This window comes from Egretta garzetta, unplaced genomic scaffold (assembly GCF_000687185.1).
Source record: "Egretta garzetta isolate BGI_Z169 unplaced genomic scaffold, ASM68718v1 scaffold486, whole genome shotgun sequence".
NCBI classification, from domain to species: domain Eukaryota; kingdom Metazoa; phylum Chordata; class Aves; order Pelecaniformes; family Ardeidae; genus Egretta; species Egretta garzetta.
The window spans coordinates 224,842-236,348 of NW_009260126.1; the positions used below are offsets into that span (position 1 = coordinate 224,842).

An 11,507-nucleotide genomic window follows, 5' to 3' on the forward strand; every position below is an offset into this window, starting at 1 on the left:
CATTCACTGTTAGACAAAAGCTTGGCATCCTTGATAGTCTGAAGTTCAACCAATTTGAAAACCAAAACCATTCAATGAGATAGATAGGATCTTAAGAAAACTGCCATCCTCCTTCCCAGGTAAAAGCCAGAATCAAAATAACCCTTATTAAAATAATCCAACCAGGTCGCTTTACAGGCAAATTTACACTCTGTCTCTTTAAAACACTGCATGCCCAAAAGCCTTTTGGGTTTGGAATGTAGCACTGCACCAAGTATTTCACAAAGCCTCTAAATATCACAAGAAGCTTTCTTAGAGAAAAAAAAAATTCCAGCTGACTGAAACTGTTCTAGCAGGAGTGCCTCAGCTTAGCTCCCAGACCTGGAATTCCAGATAAACAACAGAGGACAGGAAACAGATTTTTTTTTTTTTTTTTTTTTTTTTACACGTCCTTCTGTAATGCAGCTACAAGACGACTGATGAGCTTAGGAACAAACAGAGTGGGAGTGCAAGTGTCATCAGAGTGAGCGGTGTGCTTAGGTAGAAGCTTCTGGGAAGAGCGAGCGAATTCTCCGAAGATATGTGACTGGTGGAGACTCCTGCTGTGTTGTCTTTCCCAATAGCGTTCTGCAAGACACAATACTTTCCTTGGTCACAATTACACATTTTCACTGCAAAATTTTTAAACCTACATCATGAAATTCATCTTTACTTTGTTCGTGTCCACCCTCCACCTATATATCACTGTGAGAAATCAAAAGATACAAAAGGCATAAAAACAGATGTAAAAATGACAGTATTTTAAAGTTAGCTTAAGGGATAAAAACACCAGTACAGCAAAATTTTTTTTTAAAAAAAAAGTATTAAAAAGTCCCTACTTTAGCAGTGGTTCCCTATGTAAACCTACCCTTGTTAAGTCCAGCAATGGTTTTAGTGATCTGTGTTTATCATGCCAGTTTATTTTAAAAAGCAAATACAGGACCCACAGAGAAACTGCAACTTCTGCACAGTCAATGGAGCAACTTTCTTTGGTAACAAGTTATTTCTGGATAACAACAGATAAAATCTAATCCATGGAATCAGAAAAGACAGAGGCTTTTAGCTTATGAAAAATTATCTTTCTCATGCTTTTTTTCCCCTTAATTGCTGCATTATTTACATTCCTTGTCTTCTTTGCTACCAATAATTAAACAGTATTCACATGCAGGTACAGAATGGCAGATTATAGTGAGCTATTTAAGGAGGGGATGCAAATGGAATATTTCTCATGTTATCATCCTCATAAAAAAAAACAAACCAAAACAACCAAACAGGTATAATCACAGAATCACAACAATTTAGACTAGAAGGGACCTCTAAGGTCATTAAATCCAACCTACTCCATGCAAAGTTGCTCAGACCCCACAGAGGGGACAAGCCTCCCCCGGTCCTGAAGGGGCAATGGGCCAAGGTACAAGCTAGAAGTACCCAGAAGAGCAGATTACAAAGAATGAGAATAGAGCATCAGCTTCCACAGGGATGACTGTCTACAGAGCCAGGGAGGCATTCGTGGATAAATCTCTGTGCCCTTCCCTCACTTTGCTATCACCTGCTAGGACTGGCTAACTGAGATGTAAGTTGTTGGAGGTAGTAGAGGCATTGGGGGAATTATCATGATATGCTTTCTTATACTCAGCCCTGGGCATCTGCTTCTTGGAGATTGCCACAGACAGAGTATGGGATAAGATGGACCAGTAGTTCTTACAGTAAGCTACAGTTGCTGGGGCCTTCTTGTGTAAGGTCTTTTAGCCAGCACAAGATGTCAACAAATCTGTTAATGTTACTGCATTGTTCCCTCACATGTTATTAGGCTTCATTCCCGTATCTACAGGAAATTCCTAATAGAATCTAAAGAATTTGGAATGGGATATACAATTGTCATTGTTTAGAAGAACTGTGCAAAGCTGGACTGATGAAGGAGACCCTGAATGATACCATCATGTCCATGTGGTGGCTTATGCCAGTACAGCTGGGCTTGCTCCAGTGCTGAGGCTATGTGCTTCCACATTGCAAAAATTAATTTACGTACATCACTAATTATTAAGCTTCCTGAGAGACTCAGTACAAAGGATATGGACTGACAGACATGGAAACTGATGTAATGTTTATGTCTGAAAGGGGGCCTTGGAGGTCAGGCTGAGCAGACTACTCAAATAGCACTGGGACGTTCATGTCTCCTGGGGCTGTCAATCTGTCTCCTGATGTCGGACCATCATATCTCCTGATATGAACATCATCTCATGCCCTAACCTGGTCATTTTTGTTAGCCACAGAATGATGTCTAGTATGTTTCTGTGTATTTGTTAAAAGCCATATCATCTTGCATTCCCGCAGATTATTAACTAATTATACTTGCTAGGTGCAATGGTAATTACCATGGGATCTGCCTAAACATGTACTACACAGCTATTAAAATAGAAAGTCAGCAGAGGCCACTTTGAGCCCAGCTCCAGATTTCTGAGTAAGATCATTCTTTGATACATTACGTTAACCAAACATAACAATACTAACAAGACTTTAATGTGAGATAAGCCCATCATAATCTTGATAGACTTTGAACATTTTATATTATGGGGAGGGACCTGTGCTATGAAATGTACAGGACCCACACTCTTACCTCATTAAGACAGAGCTCTGTATCTACAGATTCGTTGGATTTCCGCTTCTTCTGTGCCTATGAACAAATGGAACATTTATTCCCTGTACAATTTACACATACAGCAGCACAAAACAATTAGATACATTCACATGGGTTGTCATACTCCTATAATTTTGACAATGATTTGCACATGATTAGCAAATAAACTCTCCAAATGTAACTGCATGTTTTCCAAAACCATTCACATTCTGATTTGAATTTACAGCAAAACTTCAAACCGTCAGCTAAGGGTACTTAGTGATTAAAATCATGAGTGCCATCAGCTGCAGAGAACATGTTATATTCTGCGGCCCCTTAAAAATGGTGCTGGATGTTCATGAAAAGAAATGAAATAGGACAGTTAATAATGACCATAATACTACCGCATATTAGCAAAAAATCTATCATATGTCTCAGTTTTAGGAAAACATACAAGCCAGGCGTATCTTATCCTTGATGATTCTTGTAATTTCTCCATGTACTATTATGAAAATATAATTTTAACGCATTGCATGGCTGCCACAGAGTCTCTTCTAGAAAGTTACAAAAAGAACATGCAATATCTTTAAAACTATATACCTGTAATTCAAATTGAGCTGTTTGTTTACATTGTGTTCACTGATTATTATACATGGAATATTATTAAATGCAGGAATATTTTAGAAGATCAAAGACTAAAAAAAAATGAATCTTTTATATCTTCAGCCATGTCTTACGATGAGCGCCCATCTGTTGCTATTACTCTGTGCTCTCCACACTGACTCAAGTAAGAAACATTTCTGGTGGCAGCATCATACAAAATGAAAGCAATAGCATGCGCTCTGTCTAGCATCATAAGGTGCTTAATATTTCCATTGCTCAAGTGAACATGACTGGGCTGGGAGTTTTCTGCTTTTCTATAATAGCAATAGCAATCCCCATGGTGCTGAAGATATTTTCAACAAATGGTGCTGTGGCTGATTTAAGTACTTCAGTGATTCTCAATATCATTTCTTTCTTTGTATATTCCAGAAACATAAACAGCACTCTTTTATAGGAGCTGCCAGTGTTAAATGTACAATCAATTCTTTTAACAGAAGACTTGGATTTCAACACTGAAACTACTGACTGCACTGAGCATGTCTGAAGTTTTGTTGGACTTGCAATTTATTTCCTGCAAAAAATGAGGATCTGATTCTCACTGTGTTGCATTCATTTTACACTGCAGAATCCCACTGGTTTTGGCAGAGATGGACTGGACTGAAGCTGATGCGAGGCAGCACTGAGCATTCTGATTGCATACTCTCAAAAAATTCAGTTCCACATATAGCTCTTTACTTTATACCTGAGAGCCATCGGTGTTGCCTATGGATATAAAATATTCTTTGACCTCATCAGTAGATCAGTAAATTTTAGAATCAGTAGATTTTAGAATCCAAATGAGGGAACCGAACTTCTCATGGGGAAGCACATTCCCTGCTTTTCATGATACTTCTATATTTATAAATATATATATTAGAGACAACTGAAAAACTAAACCAGCTAGGATTTAAGAGAAAGACAGCTTCAAATATATGACAAAATAATAGCTCAATTCATTAATAAACACCCTCCATGAAATCTCTCTCTTACATACCCTTTCTTCTAATTAGTACCATTAAGGTGGTTATGGCAAGCATAAATTTAACTATCTGAACGGAAAAATAAGTGCCTGGAAGCAAATTTGCTACAACGAGAAGCAACACAGTGAAGCCTTCCTGCTATGCTTGCAGTGGTGGTGGTATTCACAGAGGTTAGGATTCCTTTAATGGCAACTGGGTAGGTTTCAACTCCTAAATGGTTGGCTCCAAGGAGACAGGCAAAGAAGAAGAAACTGGATTTCTGTCCTGATTTTCTTATATCCTAAACACCCATACGGCATTGAATTGGAATGTGAGGTTTCACAGGAGGCCTCCAGTTCAGAGGTTCAGATCTTGACAGTGTAAACTGTAAGGATCATACAAGCCTCATAAATCTCAGTTTATCATTCAGTCCTGAATTTTCCAGTCCACGCAAGCAACTGTCTATTGGAAACATTGTGCTTTGCTGCTTACACCTGCTTTGGATTCATAACACTGTGCTAACTACAAGTCTACTCTTGGTAGTTGGTCTCAACAGCAAAGTTAGAATTTATGTTCCTTCTGTACTGTGTTTCTCAAATGAGAAAAGAGAAAAATATCATTATTTTGTCTATATGCAGTCTTCCTTTACTTCATTCAGCCTGATAAAGTGCAACAGCTAAAAAAGATTTACCTTTGAGAACACTATTTTAAGGGTAAAATCAACAGAAACAAAATCAACATAAAAAAAAGCTTTTCAATCATTTTGATCGATATTCCCTACCTTTCATTTGGAAGGTAATACTTCTCTGTATCCATATACTTAATGAAGTCATTCTAACATCAACAACACTTATTCACATGCATCCTCTATTATAAAGTCCTCCTCTCTTAGAACTGAAAAATAATTTTAATAAACAAGCAGGCTTTTCTCTTATCAAAACAGAAAGGACAATATCTTCCATTTAAAAATAGAGCAAAAGCACAACCTCTTTTTGGGGGTGGGGGAAGGTAGAGGGAAAGAAAAAAAAAATATCATTTTGAGGATGAGACAAGACATTATATGCCAAGTTTCAAATTGGAAGAGTACGTTTTTACTGTTGAGTTATAAACCTGTAAAAACAGGTTATAATGGAAATGCTGGCAGAGGCTGCACTACTGTAATAAAACAGTGCATCACTAAATCACAAGTAATGGAAAAAAAACCACCTACGTGTTGGAGAGAGTGCTATAGAAAGTGTATGTCTTGTAATTACAACCTAAGGGGAAAATTCTTCCTGCCCTACTCTCGGGCAGAAAGGACTCTACATGTAGCAGCAGTGCTGTATTCGTGCTACAGTGAGTGAACACCTTATCAGAGGTAAAAAATGAGGGCTTGGAGGTTATGCTGATAGCCTTGGTGGAAACACAGACAGACTGGGAGACACTCATTTGAATTATGAAGGATATCCTCAGCCATTGGATATTTACTTTACAACTCCTTCCATTATCCTAGAAACTTAAACAATAGAAATGTGTGCCCATCACATACAGCTGCAGACAATTCTGACAGGGAATATCTATGCCATCAACAAATTTGTGAAATGAGAGCTGTTCATTATGCAGGATGCCAAAGATTCACTGACAACCCCCATCTCAGGTCTCTAATATACAGGCAAGAACGTACCTTCAAATGTGCTAGAAGTAGCTAATTTCACAGGAGTAAAATAGCACACACAAATGGCTAATAAGTCTGTATTCAAACTTGGGTTTTTTTCGATTTTAATATAAAGCTCTTGTCTGGTCACAAAAAAGATCTATGGGAATTTTGCCATTAAATGAAACACAAGCAGGGCTGGGCTGATAAAAGTAGTAATTAAAAAACTGTGAAAGAAAAGCAGCTTAAAATAACTGGTTAAACATATGGAAAGAGGTATGCAATCTTTTCTACTGAGGTAAAATAGCAGTTGCTAATGAGTTATACGCTCAGCTGAGACATGCCTCTGACTGTAAAACAAAGTTATGTAAGACGGGTTGACACTCACCCCAGCTTCGCAGGGAACTGTAATGCAGTAATGTGGGCTACTCTGACAAAGCTGCCCCCATACTGCCAACAACCTTGCACTTACTTAAGCTTTTCTATTCTGTAAAAAATGAACATCTGCTTTTACAGAGAATCTTATCACTGATAGCACAAGCAACAGATGATATTTAGAGATAATCCCATTCATGCACCTCCTGATGGGCTCTTCAGTATCCTGTACATCAGCCACAAAAGCCTTGCCTTGGTCTTCACCACCTTTAGCTTTTAATATTTGAACTCAAGCTTGGACTTAGTCAAGGGCTGGGAGAGAAACCAACTGTGTGTCCAGAAAAGAAACAACTGTCATGATCAGAAGCAGAATATTGCTGATTATTTCTTTCCTAGTTCAGCCATGTCCTTGCTCAGACACACCCTAACCTAATCTTCTCTTGCCCTGCACCTAATAACCACCATAAGATCCTCCCAAGCCTAGTAACTCTCTGCTTCCCATCCCCCAAATCCTTCTATCTCCGCCCTTTGCAGAAGGAGATGCTATCTTGCAATTATGCATCCAGCTTCTACAAATCACACCACTACATTGTTAATAAATGCATTAAATACTGCAGTGTACCTCACCAGGAGTCAGTACAAACATTGTTTATGGCTTGTCATCCAGCAGTATTTTTATATATCCACTACAGCATGCACATCTATGTTACTCACAGCAAGGAAAAGGTCTGACCAGGGAGGGCTCCAAACGGAGGCAAGCTTTAATCTGAAGGGAGGGGAGGGAAGGAGAAGCATGTAAAGGGAACCAAATACGTTGGACCTGAATGCAAACAGGCACAGGCTGAGCATCTGAACTCAGAAACGAGTCCCTTTCTGTTAGCTACACACTTTGAGCCTTATGTGCTTTATGGAATGTATTACTTAGACATTATAGTGAGAGACAACAGAGGTATCATTACAACAGATATCTGTTATGTGGGTTGTTTTTTCAGCTAATTTTAATGAGAGTGCCTTTGTCCTCTCCTGAGGTGCCTGGTTAGTTATGCCCATATCGACAAGCCTTTCTGAAGAAAAGATACAAATCTCCCAGAATCCATCCTTCAAATGACCATGCTTCTGAAGTAGCCGTAACAAATGAGGGGGCTGCTGCTTTTTGTTCTTCTCTTGTGTGGATTAGAGAGATTTACTATGCAACTAACCTGTTTTTCCAACAGCCAGCCCCAAACAATAAGCAGCGAAATATAGGGACTGTAAGAATGTAATCAGTTTAACTCTTCTGTGCTCACTAAGCGGTGGGTGCATCTTCCACAACTGTCAATAGTATTTTCCTATTAGCACAGTAGTACCATGTCACGCTGGAGTATGAATTACTTTCAACAGGGAAGATAAGCAAAGTGCGGGTCAGAGACCCAGGCCACTATAATAAGGGTCCAATTCAGCAAGGAGTAGTTTTGAAACCCATACCATACAGCCAGGGTGCGAAGTTATTTAAGATACAAAACCAATCAGCTTTGTACAATCCTATAAAAAAGAAGTCAGATCTTTCTTTCTGCTGCTTTTTTCTTTTTCTGTGCTGAATCAGCCCTCAGGATACAAGCTTGGGGCATGAAATTATCAGTCATCATTCTGCATAAAAGCACTACAGTGCTGTCATCCCACTTTGTAAGAGTGAAGAAAGTATCTTTTAAAAACAAGCATTACCAAGCCACCTCTGGCACTAGTCTCCAAAGCTATGTAGATAACACCCAGCACAGTAAGAATCAAATCACAAGTTTTCCAGCTGGGAGCCATTAAATAAAGCAAACCAATTATCCCCTTGTACCCAAATATGCACTGGGGAAACACACACAGAGTTTTCCAGGCTGCAGTGCTGTGCAATGAACAGTTTATCAGATCCCATGTCTTCAGATCCCATCAACTCCCAGCCCTAAGCTCCTGCCCCCCATAGCTTCGTACCTGTCCTAAAATCACAGTTTGTCCCCATTCTCCTGCAGGGGTCTTGCCTGGCTTTCCCCCCAGCGCTTTGCCCCAGCTGGGCAGGGCGGCGGAGCCCAGGCAGTCCTGAGCACTGCGGGACACCCCGACTGCTTTGGGGCCCGGCCACCAGTTCAAGCGTTCACAAATCATGAGCCAGGCCCCATCCAAAACTAGCAGACAGCTGCTCAGCGGGCAGCACTGCGCAGTGACAGATCTACCCAGCTCGCCTTCAGAAAACTCTGGCTTCCTTAAGGGAACACACGTGGCATTTAAGAAGTCCCCTTATCCCTCAACATTAACAGATTCTTGCTGGTTTTGCGTACTTAAGCACCAGAAACAAAACCCAGAGGGCAGCCTCAAAGCAGGGAGGTTTGTTTTCTGGTCAGGAAAGGGAAAAAGGGATGTTAGGTCTCCTGAGATTGTTTCCAGACATTCCTTCAGGAGGAAAGGGGGTTGAAAAGAAAAGGCTTTACCACATGGCAGGCAAGAGGAATCCTCTGCAAAGAGAGGCTGGGAGAAATGTAGGTCCCTGTTTTGCTAAAGCCAGCTTTCCAGCTCTTTGGTCACCAGCGGGGTAGCACTGCCCAAATGGACCAGAGGGATCACTGTCCCTCTTCTGGGCAGGGCCAGGAATGGTGTCACTTCCCCAGGCCACCGAGTAACGATGGATCAGATTAGGTGTCTGCTGCAGGGACTTGGGTCTCTTGATAGTTGTAGATAGAAACACACTTAGGAGCAGACATCACTACAGAAATCTGAGAAACGGTCCTAAAAGTTGATAAAGTGCAATGCAGATAGAGAAAAACCTCCTCCCTCCAACCTCTTCAGTCTTAAACTTAAGAGAAAATTTGACTGGGGGGTCAAGGCGGTGGGCTGGTAGTAATCCTCTCCAAACGAGCAGAAACAAACGTGGAAAGAAGGGAAGATGACCTGTACCATATGAATTATTGCTGGACCATTCCCAGATCCTTATGTTAGTAAAGATGAGACTTAATTAAGCCTCATCTCTCACTGCACTTATATGGCTGGGACAATATAGCACAAAAACTGCCTAACAGCAATCTTAAAGGTCTTATAAAAACCAGATCCTATCAGAAACACCAAACTGATCAAACAGCTTACAAGGACCAGACACAGAGATCTTCAAATATTTATTTCAAGCAATTAGTCTCCCAGTGAGCACAGCATAAAATATGACACCCAGCCATGACAACTGAGCCGACTGACTTACCTTTCAGGGCAGTACAGTAACTTGCTAACAATTTTGTTTTCGTGTTCAGTCATTCATTTATCTGAGTAAAATGAATTTCTATAGTCCTAGATTCTTGCTTTCTATTTTTAGGGGATATTACGCAATTCTCCTAATATGGTCTTTTTATGGATTTGCCTCAAGCAAATATTTTTGCATTAAGAAGGGCAGAGGGAAAAACAGAATACTAAAAAGCCTAGACGGAATAAGTTTTGTTAGGTTAATATCTCAATGGCTTAGGCTGCTTAGGTTTTCTTTTTTTTTCCTCTAGTTATAAAACTGAACAGCCATGTAATCCAAAGTCGAGATGTTTGGGGTTTTATTATTAAAACCCATTTCCCTAGTGATTCACTACAGCTATCAACCCAGTGCCATACATAGCAGTTACAGGTAGCATCTGGCTGTCGCGCGCTGAACAGCATCTAAAGAAAAGCAGCATGAACACAAAGCCATTACAATCCTGGTTAAAAGATATACTCGGCTTTTAATTTTGAACAAAGGTAAGCCACTGAAGAACTACAGATCCCACACCAGTTCCCCAGGCTGGAGCGTGTGCCCTTGCGTGTCCAAATATGCAAACAAAGTTGTTCCGTTTGGCAGCAGGCGCAGTACCTACCTCCCCTATTAGACAGGGCTACGTGGTGCGCTGGAGTGTGGTGTAAACACTCCTGAGCAGCTGTCAGCCACGGCTACAGGGGGACTAAAAGCAGCTCAGCCAGAACAGCACAGGCCTGAATTGCGCTAATGAGCCTTGAAAAGAGGCACCATCCTTACACAGCTACAGTGCCTTGACGCCGCATCTCCCGCCTCCAGGTGTGCCCTGGCAGGGAGCTGCTGGCTGGGGGGCGGCTGCGATGTCCACAGCCAAGTCCTCCTTGCTCCTCCTTCACTGCAAGCAGATGACAGGACGGTCGGTGGCTGGGACTCTCTGCTAAGAAAAACTTGGGAGCCTCCCGCGCCAAAAGCAGAGTGGCAGGGAGAGAGCTCGGTAGGGATGCTCACCGCATCGGTCGGCCTCTTGAGACGTCCAGCTCTGAGCTATCAGCAGGTGGAAGAGATTAAGAAAACAAGGTCAGGCGTTGCCTCTGCGCTCAGGCAGTAGGACCAGGGGTGGTGGCCTCTGGTTCTGCAGCGAGAAGGAAAGATCAGGCAAGCTTACTGAACACCAGTCTGCATGAGGCCTCGAGCACTGAGCATTACAGGAAGCTTCTGTTTGTGCTATGCCAACCTTAAGCAACTGATATTATTGCTGGTTTCTTGAGCACTGCATTCACTCATAAATTTTAAAAGGGAAGGGAAGAGAATGACCATGAACATCTGCTTTTGGTTAAGGGACTAAAAATGCTCAAGACTTCTTTTTATTAACCGTATGTGTATGCATGTGTGTGTTGTGAATACTGGCATGGTTAAGCACAGAAAGAAAACACAGAAAGCCTTTAAAGGTGTCAAAACATTTCAGATAACAAGTGACTTCACTGCAATTACAGGGAGGCAAAAGCAAAGGCTGCAGATACTAAAGTAACCTTGCACAAGAAGGTAGAAGAAACTAGCCACGTAGCTGGGGTGCCCAGCACGCAGCTATGCCCTCCCCTCCTCAGCTTTGTTTATGCATTTCAGGCCCAGCGTATTACCTTCCTTACATCTACAGTTATGTGACGATGCCTGTACCCGAGTCCCATTAAATCGTGACATGACTGAGAGACTTTTTTTTTTTCTTTTAAAGCAATTCAATCTTGAACAGCTGTGATTTGGATTAATTGGTGAATTTTGCATTTTTGGCACAATCTGCTCTCCCGAAGTGCCACTGAAATAAAAATTTAAAGCATTTTCTCCCTGTTCTTCTAATCCTGTAGCTGAATTCTGCAGGTGCACAGATGCATCCTCAGAACTGGCAGGGCTGAAATTTTAGTGAAGTTGCTGTTGTACCTGCCCCAATATCCCTGTTCTTTCTAGCACTGAAAATACGATTCAGAATGAAAATATCATAAAGATTATTTTTAAATAATGCAATAAAATTTACCAAGGTGAGTGTACTGG

General features: G+C 41.1%; 1 protein-coding gene across 1 annotated transcript in view; it reads right to left on the reverse strand.

Annotated features, from left to right (window-relative positions):
- Positions 1-444: 444 nt before the first annotated feature.
- Positions 445-11,507, reverse strand: part of GFRA1 (GDNF family receptor alpha 1) — a 150,962-nt gene continuing 139,899 nt past the window's right edge. The window contains exons 9-10 of the mRNA XM_009641405.2: positions 2,636-2,692; positions 445-606 (exon numbers count right to left, since the gene is read on the reverse strand). Of these exons, the coding sequence (XP_009639700.1) occupies positions 445-606; positions 2,636-2,692 (219 nt within the window). The remainder of the gene's footprint in view (positions 607-2,635; positions 2,693-11,507) is intronic.